Source organism: Dermacentor variabilis, chromosome 5 (genome assembly GCF_050947875.1).
Source record: "Dermacentor variabilis isolate Ectoservices chromosome 5, ASM5094787v1, whole genome shotgun sequence".
Taxonomy (NCBI): domain Eukaryota; kingdom Metazoa; phylum Arthropoda; class Arachnida; order Ixodida; family Ixodidae; genus Dermacentor; species Dermacentor variabilis.
Genome location: NC_134572.1, coordinates 108,393,103 through 108,420,789, shown reverse-complemented (window position 1 = coordinate 108,420,789; position 27,687 = coordinate 108,393,103). Strand labels below are relative to the sequence as shown.

Genomic DNA, 27,687 nt, shown 5'->3' with positions numbered 1-27,687 from the left:
CTCTTCTCTTATCCCCTGCAAACCAAGCACTTTGTCTTGATTGACCTGCCTTCATTTTTCTATCACCGCATCTCTCCCACGTTCTCATTTTCTCTCTCTATATATATATTTCTTTTCTTTGCGTCGAGTTTGTGTTAGGTGGTCTGCAATTGGCGTTTCTGTGCTTTCACGCCGGTCTTGAGTCCTCCGCGTGTTACGCGCCCCCACCTGTTCAACAGGCCCGCGTCGATCCGGTCCATCAGGAGACGAGCACCTCGAAACGTCGTACACGGTAGAGAGGCGCCAGCGTGAACAACGCGACCGCGCTACGCGCAAGCAGCGGCGCGCGTTCTTTGGCGAAGCAATCGCATCATCCGGACCTCCTCCGTCTCCCCACCGTTGTTGCTCCCGTTCCTCCCACTCCTTCGCTGTGCGCTTCTCCCGCGAGAAAACCCAGCGGGTGACTGTGTGGCGCGCGTTGCGTTGCTTCCCTCCGCGATACTTGGCGTCCCACTCCCCCTACACCCCCCCTCCCCCCCCCCCCATCGCTCCAAACATCGTTGGTCCGCTTTGGCCGACAGAAACGGCGTCGGCTGCGATGGCGTCTTCCATCTCCATAATCGATATCCGGCCCGGTCTTACCCTCGCCAGTCTCGCCAGTGATAACCTTTCCCCTCCCCCTTCTCATACCCCCCCCCCCCCGCGCTCCTACTCGCGTTTCGCGACCCGGTTCTGTTCCTCGAGTGCACGACACCGCCACGCGGCATGCACTTGGGACGGAATGCAGATGCTAGACGCGTCCGGATGAATGCCTGCCGCGGGCATTAGGGAGTCCGCGGACGTTTGAGAGATCCTCCGGTCTGCTGTGAACGGAGCGAGAACGTAAACTTGGCACGAGTCGCGAAAAAAGAAAATGAGTTCGCAAGAACACAAAATACTGTTTGTGGCCCTGCACAATGGGAAATTGGGAGTAGCGGAGAGGGGGGCCGGGGGGGGGGGCGGGGGGTGTAGATAGACAAGAAATAAAAAAAAAGAAAATGTCAGCCAGCATAGACACGCTCACAAAACACGGCTTCTAATTCATGGCGGAATTACAAAGCAAGGAACGAACGAAGGTAGACGGGCGACCACACCACACGACACTTACCTCGAGCGGTCTCATTTTCGTTGTGGATTTTTCGCGTGGAACTTTCAATGCGAATACGCAACAACTCGCTAAGTTTACCCTTCTTTTAAGAGTTTCTGAACAAATGATGCTCTTAATACATATGCATGGGCAGTTGCGCACCAACCCGCCGTGGTTGCTCAGTGGCTATGGTGTTGGGCTGCTGAGCACGAGGTCGCGGGATCGAATCCCGGCCACGGCGGCCGCATTTCGATGGGGGCGAAATGCGAAAACACCCGTGTGCTTAGATTTAGGTGCACGTTAAAGAACCCCAGGTGGTCAAAATTTCCGGAGTCCTCCACTACGGCGTGCCTCATAATCAGAAAGTGGTTTTGGCACGTAAAACCCTAATTATAAAAAAAAAAATTGCGCACCAATAACGACGTTTGTGAAACGTGAAAGTGGGGCTGGTGCCAGAGAGACGGGTCTCACCGCAACGTAAAAATACGCTGCAGCGCTGCGTAACCTGAGAGACGCGTCAAATGGATGTCGTCACGGTAGAGCAGCGCCTTATCAGAAAGAATGCGCGGCGCGCGGCGGTCCATTAGCGAACACCCCGTGTCTGCACTGCCATGACGAGGATTTGAGATGGCCTCGATTCAACATCAGGAGCCGTACTCTCGATCGATCACTCGCTCGTATACCTTGTATTTTGCATAATTTGGCACCACGGTGCGACGCGGGCACTGTCAGTGTTATCGCGACCTAGGCCAGATGAAATTTACGCTGATGTGAAATTCGGCATTTGTATTCTCCCGTCACTTTACGACGAAGCTGTTGGCCTCTAGTTTGTCGGGATTTTTCGGGACCGCAGGCGCGGTGCTCAAACAAACAAAAATGTGGGCCGATCCAGGAGGCAATGCAAAGAAGCGGGAAGCGCACATTGCGCTGTTTGTCCCAGAGGCATCACGTGACGTCATCGGGTTACATCATCACTTGACGAAGGCGTCATCAGATCACGTCATCAGGCGATATGATCACGTGACGATGCCGTTATTCCCGTGTATTCGAAATTCAATCCAAAAATATCACGACTGCAGCTCGTGTGTAAGTCGTGCTTTTCGAATTCTCTCACGCAGTTTACTAGGAAAAATTGAGTTTGTTCACAAAGGCACTTGCGCTTGGCGGAGGGCCTAGAGGAATGAGCGTGTCTGCTGCACTTCCGCACGTGTGCGGGCGTGTGCTCGTAACGTACGTCCCTTCTGATGACGTCGGTCTTGCTTGTCTGACGTCAGCAACAACTTCGCTGTACGTCCACTTTCACAGCGCGGAATGGAGGTGGATATTTTTTTTTCGCTGCCAATGAGTATGCGCGCCGAGTGACTGCCTATGATTATTTGCGTGAGCACTCCTCTGGCGGGTGCATCCTCGCAGCCTTTCCTTTCCTTCTTTCTTATCTTTCTTTCACCCGTCGCACTTCCCAAGTACAGGGTAGCTAACCAGACACAACCTTAGCTAGCTTTTGTGCCTTTCCTTCTCTCTGAAAGCGATATCGCAAAAAGTAATCGATCCAGAATATTTTCCTAGTGTAGAGCAGAAAGCATAGACGCTTTGGCACGCGAGCAAGCGCAGTTCAGTAGCTGTGCGCATCGGTAGTGTGCGCACGCGTGTGCCAGTCTTTCAATACGATTGTTTGCTATTACAGTCAGTTATTACACTCATAACGCCGAAACTTCGCCCGAACAGGCAACCTGGTAGCATAGCCAGGGACAGCACAGGGAAACTGCCATTTCGCATGCAATTTTCTTGTTTATCAGTGTAATAACTCGCTCTAATAACAAACGAATATATTATTGGGGCGGCGGAAATCTGAGTCTAACGCAATAAAAGTTGAAACAAGTGAGTTGTACGGAAGGCAAAACAAAGGAAAAAGGAGCAATATTCCATCCAACAAACGTCTCCTTTTTCCACTTTGCATACGAAGTAATTATTTATTATGTTTCGTTTCGCCCCTACAGCTGAGTTTAAAACTTAGCTCAAGAAATACGTTTTGCACGAAGGAAAAAGAAGGTCAGTGAAATAAGGGCGGCTGAAGCTCTCCTGATGGCTTCCAGCGCAGTCCTCTGTGTTTAACAATCCTATCAATCTGACCCGTACATATCGGTCCGCTTTTTACGCCTTTTGTATGCGTTTATTATAATTCTCAATATGGAGGGGGGGGGGGGGCTGCCTTGTTTCTTTACGTTTCGAGCTCGAGGCGCGCCATCTGCGCTCACTGGTGAAAGCAACGAAATAAAACAAAACTAAAGAGCACGAAGAGCGAAGAGAAAAGTGTAGAAGGGGAGGGTGAGGTGCAACAGGGAAGGTTTTAGCAAAAACCTTGCTTTCCCGTTTCTACGGCTATTTCTCGGTGATGGCACCGGCTGGGGGCACTCGCTATCGGTCGCACATATTTTTTTTTTCCTATCTGTTTCCTTTATCTTTTTTATTGCCTTATATGACCCTTCACATCCTTTTACAACCTAAAAGAATGGCGTTCAGCCTCTCCCGAAAGCTGATCCCCCTCCTTTCAATCGTTCGTTTCCCTCTCCATTTTTCTTTCTTTCTTTCAGTTCCCTCCTTTCTTTTTTTATGCGTGGTAGTTTCCAGCTCTCAACTCCGTATCACGCTAAAGTTTCCCTCTGTGGAGCGCAGCCCGGCGCAGGCGGCAGCCGATGTTGTGAAGACTGCTTAGGCATTACGCGAACATAAAAGTAAGAACCTGGTAAGAAGAGGCGGCCATGACAGAGGCATATTGATTTTGTATCTGCACCCCTTTTCGGCTCTTTCTTCCTCACCGGTTTCGTCCTCAAAACGTATCTTTCGTCCGTTAGTCGCCATTCTATTTTCTCTTTCTCACCCCTGTACCAGTGGCGCAGGCCTCAACGTGATGCCACGCCACTGCTGCCCATGCCCCATCCACCTCCTTCCACCCGAGCCGCCCCAACTTCTCACCTACTACAAGCATTGTATTGTCCTTAGCATTTCTCTCTCTTTTTTTCCTATTACCGTAGGGCCACGAACACTGGTTGTAATGAGATGCGACGTCCCGCACTTGCTGCCGCAGAAGTAGAAAAGAAAAAGAAGGAAAGAAAAGAGCCGTTGCCTGAACCCTGTCCTTTCTTCCTGCGGCCGACGCTCATCGAACCAACCTATCTCAGTCGCGAGCTGCTTGCCAAACCGGGGGAAACAACGATCGCGCCAAGCGATCGACGCTTCACTGAGTCTGCAGTCTTGGCGCGTTGGGCCTCGCGGTAGCAGCAGCGACAGCAACAGCAGTCGCTGCTGTGGTCTCGTTCTCTGCCGCAAGACCTTTTCCCCTTGCTTTATTTCTCTTTTCCCTCTCTCCCTCCATTTCTCTCTCCAGAAAGAAGCGTCGGCATCAGCGCCACTTGCAACAGTGGCATAGACGCCACGGAACAGCTTCAAAAGTGATGGTCGAATACTGTCTGCTTACATCATCTAGTACGTGGCTGACACGGTCGCGTTCGAAGCAGTTCGCACTCGAATGACTGGCTCACCGAATATTTCACCATCAGAGATACGCGCTCGGTAGGAGGTCTGGGGAAGCCTGTTCTCTTTAAGAAGCGGCGACGTGTGAAATGCAGCGAATTTCGCTTTCGAAAACAGCGCGGCGTAACGCATATGTATTCCTCTTCCATTCTTATTAGAAGAAGAAAGGGGTGAATTGTTCTTCGCGAGTATAGCTTACAGTTTCGCAACAACCACATCCCAGCTGCTGTACTGACCCACTTCTCTAAGCGGGACTTGTCTCTGACTTGTAACATGGACTTGTCAAAGAAGATCTTTCTTCTTCTGTTAGCGAGCCCACTGTGCGACGTGAAACAGAAAGGTTATAAATTGCTCTGAAAGAAAGGAAGACATCGTTTGGAGTAGTGGAACCACAACATCTGAATAACCAGTGAAACGTGGGCGTACCGAAATTCATTCAGGCAGTCAATGCATCGCCGACGACTAAAGATTGTCCATTGACTAAGTGACAATGACATTATGAGGCATGGTTACAGCGCAAAGGAAGACGACGAGACGACACCTATTAACACTGAACGCACCGGATGGGCACTGGACAGCAACTGGCCTTACTGCACAAATGTATATGTGCATGAAAAGTGTACTCGCGCAAAAATTTATGAGCTCCCCTCCCTCCTCCCTATGGCTATGCTACTGGTATGATGCAAGCGCGTGCGTGATGACAGCAGCAAGACGGCTACAACAGTGACGACGATTGTGGGACGGCATTGCCACGGATTTATACTCGGATCCGTCGACGCCAGATTATATGACATGCTAATTGTTGGCACCTGCATAGGTAGGGAACGGGCGTAAGCGAAGGAAACATGGATTATGACGTCGTCGCTAACTAGGGGCTATACAACTGCACGCACCTATGTCTGTGTCATGTGGTCTATGTTCAAACGACAATGGCGTTTGTACTCCGGCGAATAAACGCTGAAACGTTTCCGATCTGGACCCATCCCTTATGAGGCGTACAACGTAGCACAGCTTCTACGTAGTGTTGACTGCTACGAAGAAAGGACTGGGAAATATGAGCCGACCCCGAAAGCGTTTCAGTTTAACGGCTCTAGCTGCCACGAGGGGAGAATGCGTGAAAATGGCACGTGACGCACGTGCCAGATGTTTCAAAGAGCGACTTTGGCATGGGGTTAGCATGCGTGCTATCGAGGCCTAATGGTTAGAGCAATGAGCTTGCTGTGCCGGAAGACAGCTGTTCAATCCCGCCATCTGTGACGAACTTATTTTTCTCGAAAAGACCTGAAACAAGGTGAGAGAATAGCCTATATTACCGCTAATTGCCTGAAATGAGGCAAGGAATGCTTCTAATTCAAAGCATGGTGACATTAATGTACAGTGACCCCTAAGGAAGTCGCATACCTAACGGCGTCCCATTTTTCGGAAGCTGCGAGTTCGCGAGCGGTCGGGAACATAGACAGTGACAGCGGATAAAGGAGGATATGACAGCGTTGTTATTTCGCAGACAGGAAAAATGACGCACAGAGAACAGAACGGCTTTTGTTATAAGCTCGGCAAAGACGCAGCGGTTCTCTCAAGTAACCCGCGGGTCTGCGTCAAACAAACGATGCAGCTGCTGCGCTTAAAGTCCCAGTCCTGACGACGTACAGCCTAGGCTTGCACTAACCATCAGGGCTAGCCGACTCGCGGTCACGTCTGGGCGCTTTCTTGTCTGCGGCGCTCCGAACCAGCCGTTGGTTCGGCGCGCAGCAAAGTCGCTGCTCCGCGTCCACCCGCCCGGGCCTTTCTCCACTTTCTGCGCCGTCTTCACCGCTTAGCGTCGGTTCCCGAGACTGCCGTCGACGATCCTTGCCTCACTTCCTGCGATAACAAAAAAATGCAATAAAAGAACGTGTTGCTTCGCCCCTGAAAGCATTTTGAGGCTTGTGAACAGGCTATCTATATTCAACAGGGACTCCCCGTTGTGGAGCCGTAATAAGCGACCCCTTGCACCTTACGCGCTGTCGCGCGCCGCCCTTTTCAGCGGTTCCTTGTTTTGAACCTAAGCCCGACATATCGCGGGGAGCCTTGTCCCGGCTCTATGCTTTTTCACTCTCTTTTGCCCCCTCCTCCTCCTTCCGCTGTCGTTTTACCGTATTTACTCGAACATAGGCCGATACGTTTAAAGCAAAGCTTTTCAGGAGAGCTCTTGGCGATTTTGCTGACTGTGGCTGCTGCTACTGCTTTGCCAAATGGCTTACACACAAAACAGCACTGATATACCGAATCGGCTTATATATGGCACCATCTGTACTACTACAAAAGAGGTACCGAAATTACAAACTGTAGCTAAATATCCTCACTGCAGCAAGCGTACCCTTTCAAGCGCACAGTTTATTTAATAAAACGAAGCTTTATATCCCTTTTTCCCGGTAACTTGGCCAATACTTTGGTACGCCTGCTGGGTCGGCTCGTTGCCGAGTTAGGTGGGCCGGTCCTGTAGATGAACTGCACCGATTTCGGAGATAGCGTGATGAAAAGTGGGCTGTTCTCGGAGACGCTGTAATCCACGGTCGTATGGATCACGTGGGGAGTATGAAAGGTGGAGGTAGATAGAGTAGGGTAACTGGGAGAGGTAGGGGAGGGGGCTGGAGTCAGTGTCTTCGGGATTTTCCCTAATCTCTGTGCGTAATCTCTGTGTGGAACGTAATGTCTATGCTGCAAAACAAGTTGCAGAACATGAAGAGTTGTGTACGACTTAGTCAACATCCACTTCGCGGGAGCCTTGCTCCACACAGATTCCTAAACTTGCGTTGTGTCTCCACATTTCTTTCTTTGAAGAATAACGTACTAAAGTTAGGGGTCGGCTTAGATTCCCTAATGTGGTTTGGCCGCAGCCAACAGCCACTGCCGACAGCAGAAAAGCCGATGCCGCGAGGTGTAAAAAGATGTGCCGATTTTATCAGTGCGCGGGAGAAGTGGGAATGCCCGCGACGATGATGATTATACAGGCTTACATATAAGATCGCAGACGTTCGACGCGCCACTCGTAACAAGTTCCGTCGCCTGCCTACTTCGATATTTCTTCGACACGTCTACTTCGCTTATAGTAGACCCGATTTGATAATGCGAGTATTCCGAAAGTGTTTTATCTCGATGACGGTGCTTGTTCTTCTCGCGGGCAAAGTTTGAAATTTTTTTTTTAGCCTTCTGAATTGCAGGGGCTGGTCAGGAATACAGGGTGGCCTAGGTTCGGATAACTACGGTATATCTCGGGGCCTCTCTTTGGCACGCATGTGAAGGAGGCCGCGTTTATGAACACGACACGAACAACAGAAGTACACCGGGAAAGACGCTTCCCTTCTGTTCAACGCACGAAATGCGCCCGTATAGTAACGCGGTCGCAGCGAAAATGACTTCTTTATATATATATATATATATATATATATATATATATATATATATATATATATATATATATATATATATATATATATATATATATATATATATATATATATGCACTTCGGGGCGGCTGCTTAATCTTTGCAGCTCGAGCGGAATCATCTCTTCCCAGCGCGTTGACTAAGAGAGGGTCGTGTAATGTGATACTTTGTGCCTCCGAGAGCGCTTTCCTCTTCTTTCTTACCTATTCATTTCGGTCTTTAGGACCTAATATTGGCATGAGCCGGGTTTCAGAAAAACAAAACTGTCATGAAAAAAAAACTTTTCATATGCCTTTACGGCGTGCCCAATCAGATATTCTTTTTTTAATGAAATCCTCGATTAAAGGATGCATTTAAGTTAGCGGGAGCCTGTAGCTATAAAAGAAATTAAACAAAGCTGGCAGATTACTTTGCATTTTTCGGAAAAAGCTGACTCATTGAAGAGAACACTACACCAGAAGGCTGCAGTTGCATTTCGAAATAAGCTTTGCTTTAAAAAGTGTAAGGCTAACATTGTTATAGCCAAAGTTATGACGGGGAAACATCTCGGCGAGGTGAAACCATAATACAGCAGTTATATAGCTTGTTACTGATTGAACAATGAAGAAACTGACGTTTCGAAATCTTGATTTGCGTTGGTGGCATGTCTCCTGTTCCCTGCGCGGCACGAAAGATGGAGCCGCTGCCTTGAATACGAGTGTTGGAAATATTTCTCGTTTTGATTGAAATAATGATGTCTGCAGTTACAGTTGCCCTTCTTTTCTTCCAAACAACCGCAGAGTGAAAGGTCATATTTCGTTTTGCGGAACACATGGATGTCTTGAAGCATTTGATGTGCCAGGGAATGTTTCGACATTATGAATGCAATAGACGACTAATTCTGCCTCATATATATATATATATATATATATATATATATAAGGCACTCCGGCCAGCTGGCTGATACTCACCGTTACACTTGCACGACAGAAAACGAAAAATACAGAAAAGGTGCACAGTATAGTGGAAATTTCACAAGAAAATAAAGGCTTACTTTATTGTAGCATTCTTCCGAGTTCACGCACTCCGTGACGCCTGCGGTTGAAAGGATGCTTTACGTCCGCCGCAGTAACCGTCAGTCGTGGCACTCCCAGGGCCAGATCTAGTATGTACACACAAAAATACTCATGAAAGTGGATGGAAAAACGGCGCTGCGGTAGCTCAATTGCTAAGGGCATCGCACGAGTAATGCAAAGACGTGGGTTCTTATTCTATTTGGTTCCTATTCGAAGTATCAAATATTCGTACACTGTTTGTACAAATATATTTCGGTAAAGGTTGCGAACTCCCTCTTAAAGAAGAGGGTTTCATTAGTCAATGGGCTTTTTCTCGCTTGTCTTCTTTTTCCCGGGAGGAGCTCGCGCGAGTCATACGGGGAATAAAAAGAATACATTCTGCATGTGCTCTGTGCGTGGACCCGATGCCATCGGTGGGTTCATCGCGAAATAGAATGTGCCGCTATTGATCCTCGCGGGCAATGGCTAATCCTGTTAATGTCTTTCTCTCTCTCTCTCTCTCCTTTCCTGCCGTCCCGTTCCCTCTCGCAGGAATGAGCGAACAGCGCTGACCGAGACTCGCCCGTCACCATGAGCGTACATTCATGGCGCTTTTGTGTCCCACTAGTGGCTCTAGCGTTTTTCTTGTTGATTCTTCTGTCGTGTCCATCGGCATGGTGAGTACACCTGGCTTCTTACATTCTAAGCGTAACTATAAAGTGAAGCCGTTCTGGCACGAGGCGACTGGCAAAGTGTTTTGCGACGGACGAGGGAGTTGGGGCGCTCGCGCTGAAACGCTCCGGCACCACTTGTGTGCCTTTCTCCTACGTAAGGATCGGGTAGCGTGAGCTCGCAGGGCAGTCCGCCTCTACAACGCAGGAAGGGTGCAGTCCGGGGCGCGCTTGCGCGACCTAACGGAAGTCGCGTGCATTCATAACTTCTTGATTCTTGGCTTAAGTTGCGAAACATCATATGAAGATAAAGGGGGCAGGTCAGGTGTGAAATACACATTTGTGCTTTGATAAAACGAATAATCTGCCATAAATTTCCGCGAAGCGACTGTACGCTTGCGTAGGCATTTTAGTTCTTTTGTTGTTGTTGTTGTTGTTGTTGTTGTTGTTGTTGTTGTTGTTGTTGTTGTTGTTGTTGTTGTTGTTGTTGTCGTCGTTGCTTATTTATGTTGCTTATTTGATGTGAAGGGGAAAGGGGTACGGGTCAGGGTGCCTCGTGATAATTACGTGATCAGTTTCTAAAATCTATTTCTTCTTTGCTCGCTACCGTAATTGTCCGTTATTTTGAATTCAACTAGCATTATTCACAGAGTATGCGGAACTTCACCTTGTTTGCAGTATCTCCATCACAACCCTTACGTACCCAGTGACTCGAGCTGTCTGCTTGCTTAGGCCCTAAGTACGTACTATAGTCGCGGACAGCTTTCTGTGGCGATGAAGGGAAAGCTACGGAGGCAAAGCGTGCAGAAGTGAGAGCGCTTCTGAAAAGAGCCCCGCATTTTCATCCATGTTAGCTTAAGATGGGGCAGAGAAAACATAAACACCCTATTAGCAACAATTAAGTGAGATACAACACACCAATGGATGTAAAAGTTTACTTATTTTGCGGCTTTTCGCTTCCGCCTCTGGGCAAACGCGAAACCGTCGGCCATAGAAGCCACGTCGATTCAGCGTCTGCTCCGAGCAACCAATAACACTGTCATACGCTGGTGGACTACTTGGCGCGGTGACACATGTGCAGAAGCTCCGTCCCCGTAGCTTTCCCTTCACTGCCACAGAAAGTTTTCCGTGAGTATAGTTGCTGCCTCGCCGAGCATACACCACGAGCCCCTAAGTATGTGCCCGAATACACAACTTGCTACTGACTGCTGTCTGGCTTGGTAGACAACTTCGGTCACTGGGTATAGGCCACGTGGTATGTGCCCAAACAAGATATGCCGCGAGGTGAAGATCAACTGCGCATGCGTGTACATTGACAATGCATAGTAGCCCTGTGCATTGCATACTTCTTGCCTCACCCACTAGATTATTCGTCAGGAACACCGTGATCAGAAATACGCGAACGCAATCTTGCGAGTTTTCACAGTGCAGAGAACAACATGGCTGTGCCGTATCGGTTCGCAACTTTCTTGAAGTTGTGCGACATGCGGTACATGTGCGGTCCCACTTGGCGTTTCACCTTTCCATGCATAGCGGCTGGCTGTCTTTGCCCTCCATCTGCAATGAAAGTTGACCGCATGGTATATCCCGTACCCGCGGCCAAGGTTTCAATGAACCGGTTGCTAGTCTGCGCTTTATCAGTGTTCCTTCTGTGTTGTCTTTATTCACGGTTAGCGCAGTTAGTAAACAATTGGTAAAATAAACTAACTGTCACCTCAAGATATTCTATACTCGCCTATAACGAACTTCAGCAAACAGTAATGATGCGTTCGTTCCGTACGTATTTATTATCACCCCAGACATAACAAATAAAAAGACAACCAAGTCTAGTAGGCAGTTATTTTTGCTTGGGCCTAATCAAAACAAACTTTTAAAAAAGATCTCCCTTGTACTCCGTGTGTGCAGAGAGAGAGAGAGAGATGCAAATGAGAGAAAGGCAGGGAGGTTAACCAGACTTAAAACGTCCGGTTTGCTACCCTGCATTAGGGTAAAGGAAAGGGGAAGTAAAGACGGAAAGAAGAGCGTGACAAAAATAAAAGCGTGAGAAAAAAATATGAAAAGGGGCGAAATGGGGTCATTATAGTCTTTCTGATAGGCCACTGTCACGTAGAAAAGTCAACAGAGCCTTTACCGACTTTTGCTGCGACTACAGTTCACGTCGGCATTCCAAAACTGACTGTTCTGAAAGTGGCCTGTCGTCAAGGCGTACCAACGCGGTCGCTAGTGACAGCCGGTGCGCGCTGTATCGAGGACAGTGGCAAAGCAAGTGTTCAATGGTCTCCTCGCCGCCGCAGTGTCTGCAAGCTGCGCTGTCGTCCATACCGACTCGGAAGGCGAACGATCTTGTGTAGGCGACAACAAGCCACAGTCGGCAAAGTACTGCCTGTTTCGAGTCGAGAGAGTCCAGATGGGGGTCGAAGTCGAAGGGATGAGTCCAGCCGGTGTAGTCGTGTATGCTTTACGCTTGGTGTGTTCCATAAAGTTTTGATGGCTTCATTTGCAAGCACACAAATTTTCGTTGCAGCGTCTCTTCTTGAGAATGGAATGGAGACTTGCAAGCCCTCCTCGTGTGCAGATCGTGCTGCTGCGTCGGCATATTCACTGTCCATTATGCCACAGTGGCTTGGAATCCACTGCAATGCGATGTCGTGTCCTTGCTCGACGAGGTGATGAAGCAGCAGTCTGATTTCTAGAACTAGTTGTTTGCGGGGTCCTCGGCGTAAGGCAGAAACCAAACAATGAAGAGCAGCCTTGGAGTCAGTGAATACGCTCCATTTCTTAGGTAGTTCTTCAGAAATTACACGAAGTGCACAACGAATAGCAGCAAGCTCCGCGGCAGTCGATGTAGTCTGGTGAGAGAGTCGAATCTTTATGGTGGAAGGTTTTGCAGGAAAGATCACCGATACTGCAGACCCATTCACCGTGGTTGAAGCTTCAGTATATAGATGATGATCATGCTCGTTGTACGTCTTGTACAGCAAGAGCAGTGAAAGCTGCTTGAGTGCTGGAGACGAGAGTTGGACTTTTGTTCGTAATCCTGGTACCATTAGTCGAACATTTGCTTGAGCCAAGCACCATGGTGGAAATGGAACTTTCGCTGGAGCTGTATAACCTGATGGAAGGTATGCACGATAAGGCAGGACTGTTTCACAAAAGGAAGCACGTGGTCGATCCTCTGGCAGTGAGGCTAGATGATGGGCAGGGGCTCGAGCAAGGTGTCTTACGTGTGCTCTGAGCGCTTCCATGACTATATGGGTCTCGGCTGGGAAATCGTGTGCAATGGCAATTGTTTCAGCCGTTGACGAACACCGCGGCAATCCAAGACACACTCTAAGTGCCTGGGTCTTGACGCTTTCGAGTGTACGGATATTACTTCTGCAGGTGTTGGTCAGCACAGACTGACCAACAGCTGCACCTGTGTGTGCAGCATATCAGTATCCTAATGGCGCTGGCAGCGCACGCCCCATTTCGGCATATCCGGTCCCCAGTTTGTTACGCGGGAGTTGTTAGATCAAGGCTTCTTAGATCACCCCCCCCCCCCCACCCCGAACATTACTGTCCATTGCTGTTGCTGCTGCTGCTCTGCTGAATAGTTCACGCACAAGAACGCACTCATATAACGAATTGGATTACGTGTAGGCCCATCTATGCGACCCCTGCAGCCGGTTGCTGGCTCTGTTCTCCACGGAATCACGGACAATTACAATCTGAAAATCCCTGGCTTGCCTTCCCAGCGAGTCGGCAACAACACTCACCATGTTACTGGTACAACGAGCGCGTATTATGCGAGCCCGATAACATAACTGCGGCAATTCGATCCAAGGGATACGCGGCAGAAATGCAAACAAAACCGCGTGTGGCAGTATAGTTGCCAAGATTTCTACGTGCCCCTGTAGAGCAGCTCGGTTTCAGAAATGGCCGTGCGCAAATACAGATCAGCATACTTGCAAGCTACATAGCCAGGAGCACAATCCACAGTAGTGACTGTCCCAGTAGTTACGGTAACTGCGCCTTGATGTCACTTTCTTTGCAATGCGATGCCGCGGCATCGAAGGCAAGTGTTCTGGTCGATACACTGTAGAAAGATAGCAGACCAGCCGAGTCACTGTAAACCTGCCCCACTGAAGCGGGACACCGTGATACTAGGAACAAACGAAAGAAGAGACGCCACAAGAACTGACTTTCAGCCAGAGTCGGATTAAGAAGACGGTGTTGCTAATCCGGCCCAGATTGAGTTCGCTGGCCCCGAGGTACCGGCGCTAATGAACTTCACTGTCGCCCGAATCGTCTCTCACCTCTTGGCAAGCCCAGGCGTGCCGGAGACGGACTAGATATTCAGTGAATGCGAGAAAACTCTATCAGATGTCTTCTCTTGTAAGCACCAACTAATATGTTGTCTTTCTCCTTGCGTTTCTGCGCTCATGTTTCTGAAAACAAAAACGCGAAATACAAGAAAGGCAGAATACAAAAACGCTCGGGTATTTAGGCTTAGGTGCGCGTCAAATAAAAAAAAAACGGTGGTCAAAATTATTCCGGAAACCTTCACTGCGGCTTCTCTCACAGCTGTGCATAGTTAGGGACGTTAAACTTCACGAATCAATCAAATTACAAAAGGCTTTTCACACAAACTTTGTCAATGCACCCCCTCACGATAACCTATGCCCCCCCCCCTCCTCCACCGTCAAAAAAAAAAGAAAGGCTTTGTCACCCGCGAACGTTTCCCGTCAGGCTACACGTTAGTGGCTGTCTTTTTTTCCTGCTGTTTGATTGATGATCTGTCAGTACAACAATATCGAAATCGTAAGGTTTGTAAATTTAGTGGATTGGTACATGGTTTCGCACTGGGCTATCTTCTCGGACTTGCCGACACTCACGAAGCATGCTTGAACTCAACATGTCTGCTTAAAAGAGACTCATCACTCTTTCTTATCATTTCTTTAAATATCATTCGTCACAGGTAACTCTGTTCACATCGTCCTTCCACAAGTTCACTTTCGAAACCAACCTGGTCTATTTCTCACATTTATTCTACTTCGCTCGGCGTCTACTTTTGTGGGCGAGAAAAGTAAAAATGGTTTTGTATGCTGAGGTTGTATACATTTCTTACGAGGCAGATCATCAGTATTAAGATGAATTTAAATTTCATTGTTGGCGAATGCATTCTGCTATTACAAAAAGAAAAAGCTATTTACATTGACAAATGCAAGTACATGTGTAAATGGGGCGCATTAGGTAAATGAAACAAATGTTGCTACGTCGATTAGGAAGAAACAGTAAATGGCGTAAGCGGTGTGATAGGAGCGTAAGCAGCAGTGGTCCATCACCAAATGTATATTTCTATCAATCCGCAAACTACTAAGAAGAAACGCACAAGTTGTTACAAGCTAGACAGTAAGATGCATCATGATGACTCAAGCCATTTGTACTTTTAGTTCAGGCAACGAAGGACGCGCTGTATTTAAGCGTGCAGCATCGACCCACGCCTCTATTTCTTTTTATCACCGTGATCTTCTTCTCATGCCTCAATATCGTGGAATTTGAAAAAGGGATGAAGCTAAAGCCGCTTTCCGACATTTCACTATTTTTGCGACTTGAATGGCTAACGCCTATGATGGCCTCCATTCCTTAAACCCTTTCAAACCACCCTTAATGTTGTCCGATTATCTTGATTTGGCTGACGGCAGCGAGTTAGAAATGTCCTTGCAACAATGCTATTCATTCAAAATAGCCGCCTTTCCAGCGGACGACAAGGAGAACTTCAGTGGCGGTGTGTCCAAAACAGTTACCAGTGAACTGTCGTGCACAAAGTTCAGGGCAGTGCTGGATACTGCGGAGCTTTTCTACGATGTTCTTGTCGGGTACTTTAGCAGAAGGACAACAACATTATTTTGCGTGACAATCCAGTCCGGTTCTACTAGGAAAAGAAAGACCTAGACGTCAGCCAGGTCTAGAAATCTAATCTGTTCGAGCAGTGCCATCATTATGCCTTGAGTGGAGCAGGCCGACCACTCCAACAGGGTGGCAGGTCTGCGTTTAGTCGATAATATTTTATCATAATGCATAAGAGCTTGTTCTATCGTAAAGTACGTATATAAAAAAGCGAATTAAATGAACACGAGAGTATTTTTGGTTGAAGCATCATAAAACTTCAAAGGCGCACTTTTTTGTTTTTGTTATTTAAAGAGTTTTGAAAGCCAAGTTTTAAAAAGACCCAATAAGCAATATTTATTGAATAAATTTTTTATTACACAGAGCGTTTACAAAAGTACACTAAGGTTGTGTGAGTGAAACGCAGTTCAAGCTCTAGACTTCCCAGAGTTTCTTCAAAACGTGACCAAGGTGTGTCCAAATATGCGTTTCATAATTTCAAGCGCACCACGCTGGAGAAAGCACGAAACTGCGACGGATAATAAGAAAGAGAGACAGAGAATTCGGAGTAAAATTGTCTTTTTGTATTTATTCCGACTTTTCTCATTTTAGTTTTGTTAGCACTTTCGTATTCGCGCTGTGTTTCGTTGCGCAAAAAAAAAAAAAATCTTTCGGCGCTTTCACGAGGAATGCCGCTGCCGACCTCGCGCAAAAGCAACGACGGGGGAATTAGGAACCAAATAAGCTGCAGAGAACGAGGCGGTCAGCTAGACGGGCGTTTACAAAGACGTCAGAAGACGCTACCGGCTCGTGGTTGGAGGCAAGCCCATTTCGCTGGATTAGCCGGCGCGTAATAGGATTACGACCCTCTACATCGAAAGCCAAACTCGAAGCTTGCGCCCGGGCATGGCGGCGCGCTGGGATTGCAAACCTCCCCGGCGGCCAGAGCTGGTGGTGGCTACTGGGAGCGATTGTGTTCTCTTTGGACCCGGACGACCGCTCGCTGGTCAGACGCTTCTGGCGTAGACCGCTCGGGCCGAAAGAGGGCGCGCAGCGCGCTCCTTTGGGCTCGGGAGGGAAAAGCACAAACCCCCGTTTTCCTAAGGTTCGTCGCTCAAACCCCCCGCAGCGTAAGCTTCTTGGCAGAGCTTGTCAACGTGACTGCTCAACGCAAGGCTGCGTTTTCTTCAAATCGGCCACGCAGATTTCCAATTTAGGCGTGTAGTGCCCGCATTTGAGCGCTGGATTCACGCCCCGCAGCCTGTAAGCGCTTCGCGAAGGATCAGCCTGTTGACGAGACCAAATGCCTAGTTTTACCGCTCTGTACTCATCCCGCTTTGGTTCCTACACTAAGCGAACATGACTTCTATGTTGCGCGGGCAATGATCGCTACTTAGTATCTATCTATCTATCTATCTATCTATCTATCTATCTATCTATCTATCTATCTATCTATCTATCTATCTATCTATCTATCTATCTATCTTTCTTTCTTTCTTTCTTTCTTTCTTTCTTTCTTTCTTTCTTTATTTCTTTCTTTCTCTCTCTGTCTCTATTTACCCGCCGTGGTTGCTTAGTGGCGATGGTGTTGCGCTGCTGAGCACGAGGTCGGCGGGATTGAATCCCGGCCACGGCGGCCGGATGTCGATGGGAGCCAAATGCGAAAACACCCGTCTACTTAGATGTAGGTGCGCGTTAAAAACCCCAGGTGGTCTAAATTTCCGGAGTCCCCCACTACGGCGTGCCTCATTATCAGATCGTGGTTTTGGCACGTGAAACCCCATTATTCTTTCTTTCTTTCTTTCTTTCTTTCTTTCTTTCTTTCTTTCTTTCTTGCCCTCAGTATCAGCTTATCCTACAGTTTCCAGGGTCTCGCGTCGCCGATAGCGCGCCTTCGTGGCCCGCATAGGAATCGCTCAGCTCCTCTCTCCAAACTGTCGCGCACATAACGAACGTCTGTTTCGTAACCCAATAAACGAGACAAAGTAGGCGCGTGCGGGCAGACCGTCGACGTTCTCGAGAGCGCGTGTATGTACGTCACTCGCGCAGCGAGGCTTCCGCGCGTTAACGCGAATTTAAAGCGGGGCCCGGGGGGGCCAGCCATCCATCGTGACCACAGAATAAAGCAAAGCGAAGTACGAGAAGCCGAAGGGCTGGTCCCGTTTCACTTAGGCTGTTGCTTTGTTTATTAGCGGTTTTTCGTTCATTCATTCCTTTATTTATTTATTTATTTATTTATTTATTTTGCATGCGCAAGTCCTTGTGCTTATCACAGCAAAATATTCTACCGAACTGTGGAACAATCTCGGATAAATTAAGCTCGGCACTAAGTTAATTTCTTCCCAGCTATGCATTGGGAATGCTGCCGCATGCAGATGGTCCTGTCACGTGATCGCGGAGCTTCAGCGTAGCCGATTGCGCGACATTCGCGTTGATGCGCACGCGCCAAAGCTTACAAACACAGAATGGTCGAACGAGAAATTGGAGAATGTCGGTGCACGTTTAGCAACCGCTGCGACGGTGCTCACCCGTAAGCTGGTTGCACGCACAGGTTTCGGGTGTATTTAAATCAGCCCGGAAACAAGCTCATTTCTCGCGGTTCTCCTCCAAGCCCATTCAACTGGAAAAACTGCTTCATTTTTTGTTCGTTTGCATAATTTGTCTAAATGTGGCACCAAACAGCGATTGTACGTTGAAAGTTTCTAATGAGGCTCTCCTAAGCGCCTTAGCATCTAATAGCAGCGATGGCGTTAGCTTCACGACAAGCAAAATGATTAAAGCATTTCATCAAAGAAGAACTGATTAGAAGAATAAAACAATCTAGACTCACTGACCGCTTCTTCATAATCTGTCTATGTTTTCTGTTCATTTAATAGAAAGGAAGATGAAGGCCAAGTTACTATTTCAGAATTTCGCAACGCAACAGCGGCGTCTATGACCCATAGTCAGAGTCAGGTCAGGTATAGTTTGTTGCCCTGTCACTAACTTGGGTTTGCCTACAAAGTACGCCTGCCTTGCAATCTTTGCTTTTTGTTTACGCTTGAATGCCATGTAATATACATGTGTAGTGTTTTTCTTGTATTGTTAAACAGCGACTTATACCCCTGTCACACGGCAAACCTAATGTCATTTACAACGAATGACATTTGCTGATAATGCCATTTCTTTGGTGTCACACGGTAATATGTAAGGACATTTTCGAAAATGACATTCACAAACAAATGAGTTCGCCAAACTCATTCGCATTCGTTTGGAACTGAATGTGTATCCTCGACACCACAAGTTTACCAGTGTTTCGCAAACAGTACATGCTTCTTTTTTGTTTTAACAAAAAATCACTATTATTCTATTCATTTTATTACCTAATTATTGCTTTAACGACATTAAAGCCCATCACGTGCGTAAATACAGAAAACTACTCTCAGTCCAGCGACCAGACAGCCGTCATTAGCTTTCGCTGCAGCAGTTGTGTTGGTTCTCACCGGAGCATCGACCGCGGCCACTTCAATTGACTTGGCGTAAAAGCTTGCGCGTGTTTTCCTGTGGCACGCGCCAAGAATGAGGATATTAGAAGCTCGCATGCACATCAGAACGGCGATGACATGCAATTGCCCTTCTCGTACCACTTTAGCAGATGTAGCGGACGCACGGATCGTTCTCTTCGCCCTGTTGCTTGCCTTAGCTCGACTCGACTTCGTTGGCAATGTCGACAAGTTAGTGATTGAACGCTACGGTTTGAAAGCAACGATCACATATTCTAGTGGAATTTAGCATATTGGAAAATAATTATTGGAGAAAAGTGGGTTTGAGGCGTGTTTTTTTTTTTTTTTTACTATCGTCATTGTCATCATTTTCAATTGACAGTTTTCGCCGTGTGACAGCGCGCTGTGGTAATGACATTAATCGCAAGAAATGTCATTTGTTGGAAATGACATTAGATTTGCCGTGTGACAGGGGTATTACCTTGGTCGATGCTCATATAAACTTTGGCATCAAAGTGACATCATTGCGCGCGTTTTAACGCGATAAGATTAAGGGCCCCATATCGCAAAAAAAGCGGAAGAAATCCGTCCGCCATTGGCGGCGTTCTCCGAAACCATACATCATCCCAAACCAGAACCACGCAGACCTTCGGCGTGGCGCAGGGGCGTTATTGAACTGATTGAATATTTCAAAGTAAAATGGGTCAGAAAATTCGTGAAGTCTGACTTGCACACAACCTACAGACATGATAGCGTCGGATTGTAATTTGAATATACGAGAAAATAATTTGTATGTACGAGAAAACATAATTTCGTTACGCGGAAACTCAAACACAAACTCCTTTTTCCCTTGCTTACGGCGTTATGAGCCATTGATGAGTCAGTGCCCGTAGCCTCTGCTTTACAGGGGTACGAGCCATTGCTCTGCCCTGCAGTGCCGCCGATTTAGGTCCACCGTTGTTTTCTATCGGGCCACGTGTCACAGGATATCCGGTGCTAGTGTCGACGGGGCCTGATAGCGCTGTCGCGTTCCATTCTTAAAGGTGAAGCTCAAGCGTTCTCCAAGTTTTTTCAACGTCGCGTCTGTCATTTATTTGCGTTCTTTCTCGCATACGACGCCTCCTCAGAAGAGTTAGTTGCTGTGGCAGTTTGTCAAGTACTTTTTATAGCCAAAAATGTCACCATAACCGCGACAATGAAGGGCAGCATAATTAATAAAATTAAGTTATGGGGTATTACGTGCCAGAATCCAGATATGATTACGAGGCACGCCGTAGGGGAGGACTCCGTATTAACTTCAACCACCTGAGGTTCTTAAGCGTGCACCCGTGTCTAAGTACACGAACATTTTTTTTTTTTGCATCCGCGGCCAGGATCGAATCCGTGACCTCAAGCTTAGCAGCGCTGCGTTATAGCCACTAAACTACAGCGACACATGAAGGCCGACACACAGAGTGCCTGTTTCACCCCCCCCCCCCCTATTGTTCCTCCCCGTCCGTTTTTTTTTTTTTTCTTAAACAACGTCATGCACATGTCCTGTGGGTTGCCAAGTTGTATTTACGCTTAAGCACACCGCAACATACCTTTTTATAGCAGGTAGCACTGCATCGGACGATGGCGAAGTTAAGTGCATCGCAGTGCCTCCTCCAATGCGCGCTCGCTCTCTAGCCGCTAGTGTACATTGCGAAAAATAAGTTCTTGAGAGACGGTTGGAGGAATCAACATCAAGATAATGATGTGCGCTTTGAGAACCCGCTGCCGCAGCAATAATTAGGTTGAGAGCTAAATAAATCGCCCACGTCTGCTAATTTTTACACCGAAGCTAGCTGCCAGCCTCACGGCGGTCGACATTTCTCGTGCCGGCGTTCGTGGGCAAAAATGTGGACCGGAGGTGAAGCAGGTTTCAGACACTCAGAAAAGTGAAGCGAAAAGTGCCTGCATTTTTTAGAATGACGCGTAATACATAGGGAACAGCATTCATTTCAATAAAGAACAAGTAGAATACAGGAATCCGAACCACATAATTGATTATAAGGTGTACCCTTATAGCGATGTAAAACACGTAGCGCTTCCTGCATATGGTGCTTGGTAAAAATTACTGTTGCGCAAGCTGAAGAAGCGAAGGCTAGTGGTGGTTTTCAACAGCTTCGCTGGACATTCACTTCCACAGGGCCGGGATGGGGAGTCAGTGTCTTCTTTTTTGTGTGTGATTACCTAGCCTGCTAATTTCCCTGGCATCTCACGCGGTCTTACTTAACTACCATTCAGACATCGGAATCGGAACGCTCCTCTATTATGTTTGTGCTGTTACAACACGTTAATGTGCATATAAAATATTTATATTTTTTTTTTACAACGCGAGGCCCTCTCATTTTCCATGTAACTTATTGCTCACGTATCTCTTTCATAGCATGCGGCAATCTATACTTGATCTGTATAGTATTAGACGGTCCCCCTGACAGCTTCCTAACTATGGGACGACCGAATGTAATAACATATCACTAAAGCTGTTATCAGGTACGCAATAAAATGTGAATAAACTTGAACTTGAACTTGCGTCGAGCAGTATATATATATATATATATATATATATATATATATATATATATATATATATATATATATATATATATATATATATATATATATTGCTACGGCACAATATGTGCGATCACGAAAGGCGAGCAGTGTGAAGACGACGACGACGATGAGAAGCTAGCGCGGGCTGTTGCCTCTTGGCCAAGCGCAGCGTATTGCCTTGTAGCCTTGTAAATATACTTGTAAATAGCTTTTCGTCGGTGTCTTCCTACGTAACATATCTGGTGGAGGTGCTGGGTAAGAAGACGCGGGACGGGGCGGAATGGAAGAAGCTGGGCGGGTATCAGGGCGATGGGCCGAGCAGATGGTGTGAAGACCCATGTTTTCGAACTCCTGGCGGACAACTGCCTGGATCAGTGAGACCGTGACTGCAGATGTGTTAGTGGGACTGGAGTCGAAGGCAGCCGGATAGGCGGCCTCGATCTCACGCCGGACGATCCTGGTAACATCAGCAGTGTTGTTGGGACGAGGAGCGTCGGCACAGGAAGATGTCGCTGGGGTGTTGGGCAGACGGGCAAACTTCTGGTCAATACGTCGGCTTTTGGCGAGTTCCAGGCGGCGGCACTCTTTTATAACAGCATCCACCGTCGCTACGTTGTTGCACACGAGCAAGTTGAAGGAGTCATCGGCAATGCCTTTGAGGATGTGGGAAACCTTGTCTGACTCAGTCATGTGGGTGTCAACTTTGCGGCACAGAGCCAAGACGTCCTGAATGTACGTGACATAGGGCTCTGTGGACGTCTGCACACGGCCGGAAAGCGCCTTCTGCGCGGCAAGTTGGTGACCGTAGGGGTTGCCGAACAAGTCTCGAAGCTGTGTCTTAAGGGAATCCCAACTGGTGAGCTCATCTTCGTGCGTGCGATACCAAACTCTAGGTGTGCCACCGAGGTAAAAGACTACGTTGGCGAGCATAATAGTAGGGTCCCACCGGTTATTGCGGCTGACGTGTTCATACAGGCTGATCCAGTCATCGACGTCTTCCCCATCTTTGCCTCAGAATACGCCAGGATCACGGGGAGCGGGGAGAGTGATGTAGGTTGTCGAAGTGGCAGCAGGTGTCTTACCCACCACGTTTCCGCAACCCATCTGAATGGCGCACTGCTGACGACAAGCCCATTTGTTTCTACTGCCATCGAATCGGGCACATTTCTCGGCACTGTCGCAGTCGCTGGAGTTCCCCGATCCGGTCTACTTACACTGCCTACTCTCGCTCCCCAGGTGGCCCTTCTCGTCCCTATGCCGCACGCTCCGATAATGCCGCCACTGATTCTCCTGCAACGAGCCGCCCCTATTCTCGTTCGCCTTCACCCCAACGACGCCAATCTCGCTCTCCCCAGCCCCGTCGCTCCTATTCGCCGACTCCCTTCGGACGCCGCTCCCAGCCGGAAAACTAGACGATGCAGCGCCTCGAGGTGACGCTGCATTGCTCCCTACGCCGCCAAATCCTCTCCTGACGTTGCCCACTCATCTGAACCTTCTTGACGTGCAAGTCGACGGTGTTTCTGTGTCTGCACTCATAGACACTGGGGCGCATTTGTCCGTAATGAGCGCTGACCTTCGTAACCGGCTCAAGAAACTTATCACGCCCGCCACGACGCCTGTTGTCCGTGTCGCCGATGGCGGAACAGCCCCCGTTATTGGTATGTGTACCGCCCGCGTCTCCTTCGCCGATCGCTCAACAATCGTGCTATTCACAGTCATCGCCCACTGTCCCCACGACATCATCCTCGGCTTAGACTTCCTCTCCGCACATTCTGCTTTCATCGATTGTTCCGCCAGTACTCTCCGCCTTGACCTGCCTGTTCTCGATCCTGCTGAACCTCAACCCAGTCGCCTCAGTTCCGCCGACTTCGTTCGCTTGCCACCTTCGGCACTGACCTACGTTGACCTAGTGTCATCCCCACCAGTCCCCGACGGTCACTACATCGCGGCTCCTATGCAAGACGTCCTCCTTACACACGGGATCACAGTACCTCATACAGTTTTATCTGTTACGGAGAATTGCGTCTGCCTGCCAGTGCTCAACTTTGGCTTGACGACACAAGTGCTGCCACGTGGGATGTCTCTGGCCCACCTTTGCTCCTTCGAAGATCACTCAGTAGCATCCATTGCAGTTGACGACACTTCATCCGATACTCCTCTACCATCGCAGTCGGCAAATTGTACCATCGCCGACTTCCAGAAAATGATTGCCCCCGACTTGCCGTCCGAGCACGCTCGTGAACTCTACCGCGTTCTGTTTTCCTACCACGATATTTTTGACTTTAACGATCGTCCTTTGGCCCAAACTACAGCTGTCAAACATCGCATTAATACCGGCGATGCCCCTCCTATTCATCGCCGCCGGTATCGAGTGTCACCAGCTGAGCGTCAAGTTATTCACGCAGAAGTTCGCAAAATGCTTGCCAAGAACATTATTGAACCATCATATAGTCCATGGGCGTCACCTGTAGTACTGGTCAAAAAGAAGGATGGCTCATGGCGCTTTTGCGTGGATTATCGGCACCTTAATCGGGTTACCAAAAAGGACGTGTATCCCCTACCTCGGATTGATGACGCCCTTGACTGCCTCCACGGTGCTCGCTATTTCTCCTCTATTGACCTTCGCTCCGGCTACTGGCAGATTGCCGTGGACGATCTCGACCGCGAGAAGACTGCTTTTGTCACACCCGACGGTCTTTATCAATTCAAAGTGATGCCGTTCGGTCTATGTAACGCCCCTGCCACTTTTGAACGCATGATGGACTCCCTTCTTCACGGATTCAAATGGTCCACGTGCCTGTGCTACCTGGACGACGTCATCGTGTTCTCCCCAACGTTCGCTACGCACCTCGAGCGCCTCTCAGCAGTCCTGGACGTTTTTCGTCGAGCCGGTCTGCAACTCAACGCATCCAAGTGCCAATTCGGCCGTCGCCAGATTACCGTCCTTGGACATCTCGTTGACGCGAACGGAGTGCAACCGGACCCAGGCAAGATCCATGCTGTTGCGCACTTCCCTGTTCCGAAGTGTGTCAAGGATGTGCGCAGCTTCATCGGCCTTTGTTCGTACTTCCGCCGTTTCGTGAGAAATTTCGCCGCCATAGCACGACCACTAACCGAGCTTTTGAAAAAGGACGCCCCTTTCCAGTGGGGCGATAACGAGGCCTCTGCATTCTCACATCTAATCGACATTCTCACAACGCCTCCGGTTCTGGCCCATTTCGATCCTTCTGCGCCTACCGAAGTCCGTACTGATGCCAGCGGTCACGGAATTGGCGCGGTACTGGCACAACGCCAGCGTGGCCACGACCGTGTTATCGCTTACGCCAGCAGGCTCCTCTCACCCGCGGAGCGCAACTATTCCATCGCTGAGCGTGAGTGTCTGGCCCTAGTTTGGGCGGTTGCGAAATTCCGCCCATACTTATATGGCCGATCCTTTTCCGTTGTCACCGACCATCACGCGCTTTGCTGGTTATGCTCACTGAAAGATCCTACAGGAAGACTTGGTCGCTGGGCCTTACGCCTCCAAGAATATTCGTATACTGTCACCTATAAATCTGGCCGACTACACAAGGACGCTGACTGCCTGTCTCGCTACCCGGTCGACGAGCCTGACGACGCCGACAGTAGTAGCGCCAACGGCATTTTCTCTGTGTCTGCCTTCGCTAACATCGCCGATGAGCAGTACCGAGACCTATCGCTGCGAGCACTTATCGAGCGTCTGCGCTCTACACCTACCGACGCATCCGTTCGCCGATATGTCCTCCAGGGCGGCATTCTGTATCGAAGGAACTTCCTCCCTGACGGCTCTGACCTTCTTCTTGTCGTGCCAAAACAGCTACGACAGACTGTGCTCTTTGAGATGCATGACGCACCCACTGCAGGACATCTTGGGGTAACCCGCACGTACGACCGCGTCCGCCGCCGCTTCTATTGGCCTGGTCTCGCTCGCTCCGTTCGTCGCTATGTTGCTGCCTGTGATCCCTGCCAGCGTCGGAAAACACCTCAGGTGCTACCTGCCGGTCATCTCCAGCCGATCACCATCCCCGTGGAACCGTTCTTTCGTGTTGGATTAGACCTCCTCGGTCCCTTTCCCACGTCATCCTCTGGGAACAAATGGGTAGCCGTCGCGACTGATTACGCCACCCGATACGCTATCACTCGGGCTCTCCCTACCAGTTGCGCCACTGACGTCGCGGACTTTCTCTTGCGTGACATTATCTTGCTTCATGGCGCCCCGCGACAGCTCCTTACTGACCGTGGTCGAAACTTTCTCTCGAAAGTTATCGCTGACATTGTGCGTTCCTGCTCCATTCAACACAAACTGACTACCTCATACCATCCTCAAACCAATGGCCTGACAGAGCGGTTAAACCGTACTCTTACCGATATGCTGGCCAAGTACGTTTCCACGGACCACCACGACTGGGACATTGCCCTTCCTTACGTAACATTTGCGTACAATTCTTCCCGGCACGACACCGCTGGATTTTCTCCCTTTTATCTACTGTACGGTCGCGAACCTACCTTGCCCTTAGACACGGCACTTCCTCCTGCTTCGGTCTCAACAAGCGAGTATGCGCGCGACGCCATCGCCCTCGCCGACCATGCACGCCAGCTTGCCCGTGCTCGACTGACGGCCTCACAAACCACTCAGCAGTGCCAGTACAACGCCCGCCATCGTGACGTACAGTTTTCGCCTGGGGCGCTCGTGCTTCTGTGGTCGCCCACTCGTCACGTCGGACTTTCAGAGAAGCTCCTTTCGCGATACACAGGGCCCTACCGAGTGCTGCGCCAGGTGACGCCTGTGACTTACGAAATTGCTCCTGTGGGTTCAACCTCGTCCTCTCCTCTGGCATCTAGTGATGTCGTACACGTCAGTAGGCTCAAGGCCTACTACACTGCTTCCGAGTCCGATCTTTAGTCGCTCCGGGACGGCACTTTTGCTGCCGGGGGTAGTGCTACGGCACAATATGTGCGATCACGAAAGGCGAGCAGTGTGAAGACGACGACGACGATGAGAAGCTAGCGCGGGCTGTTGCCTCTTGGCCAAGCGCAGCGTATTGCCTTGTAGCCTTGTAAATATACTTGTAAATAGCTTTTCGTCGGTGTCTTCCTACGTAACAATATATATGTATGTATATATATATATATATATGTATATATATATATATACTTTTTTGTTTCGTTTTTTTTTTCCTTCTTTCGCCTTTTTCCTAACCTCCGCACGCGTCACGACTGGCAGATTTGCCGCTATGTAAATGTGCCATACCGGGCTTAGCGCAACGTTATACTTCCGATCAGTGCCCTCTTATTGCGATAACAATTTCGTGTGAGGGCATTTGCTATTGCGATAGCAAATGCCCTCACTCCAGCGTTTCGACAGCGAGCTTCCGCGGTCATCGAGGGAGATGTGTTCATGTTTACTTGTACACGCGTGACACCATGCTTGTGAATTTAATTAATATGCCTAAGTTTACAAATTTATACGGTCGACAAACATACTATCCTTACTTCGTATGGTCGTCCGCGAATAATTTGCTATCGCAACCGATGCTTCGCCTTTCGGGCGAAACTGTGACTTTATATTTATATGTGCGATTCCTTGAATTTGAATGTAGCCGAGCCGGCGTGCGTTGATGGGCGTCCTGATTGGATCGCATGAATGAGAGATTAATTAGAGACTTGTTTTGTGGCCGTCCTGAACTGACGTGAGACCCGGCGCGCGAGCACGCTCTCCTTCCGGTCGCAGAGAATACTGGACGGCAGTATGGAGTCTGTCTTGTCTTCCCTCTTTCTTTTTGCTTTTCATCTTGTTTTTTTTTTCTTCTTTCTTTATAGTTGTCGTAAGTAGCTGGCCGCTATTTCTGAAATCAACAGCAACGCAGCTGCGTTCATCTTACGAAATTGCGCTTGCTCTGGATCGAGGTCGAAGCATACGCTGCGTAACTCCTACTCTTGCGTGCGGGCTTTCCTGGAACGCTCAATTTTTAG

At 48.8% G+C, this 27,687-nt stretch overlaps 1 protein-coding gene across 7 annotated transcripts in view; it reads left to right on the top strand.

The window, feature by feature from the left end:
• GluClalpha (glycine receptor alpha 1) overlaps nt 1-27,687 on the top strand; it is a 381,181-nt gene that overhangs the window by 240,091 nt on the left and 113,403 nt on the right. For 6 of the 7 annotated variants that reach the window (XM_075693269.1, XM_075693265.1, XM_075693264.1 and 3 more), the window contains one exon: nt 9,648-9,772. In XM_075693269.1, the coding sequence (XP_075549384.1) occupies nt 9,687-9,772 (86 nt within the window). In that variant the 5' untranslated portion in view covers nt 9,648-9,686. Of the gene's footprint in view, nt 1-9,647; nt 9,773-27,687 lie in introns of those variants that run through there. The other variant, XM_075693271.1, reaches the window with a different exon arrangement.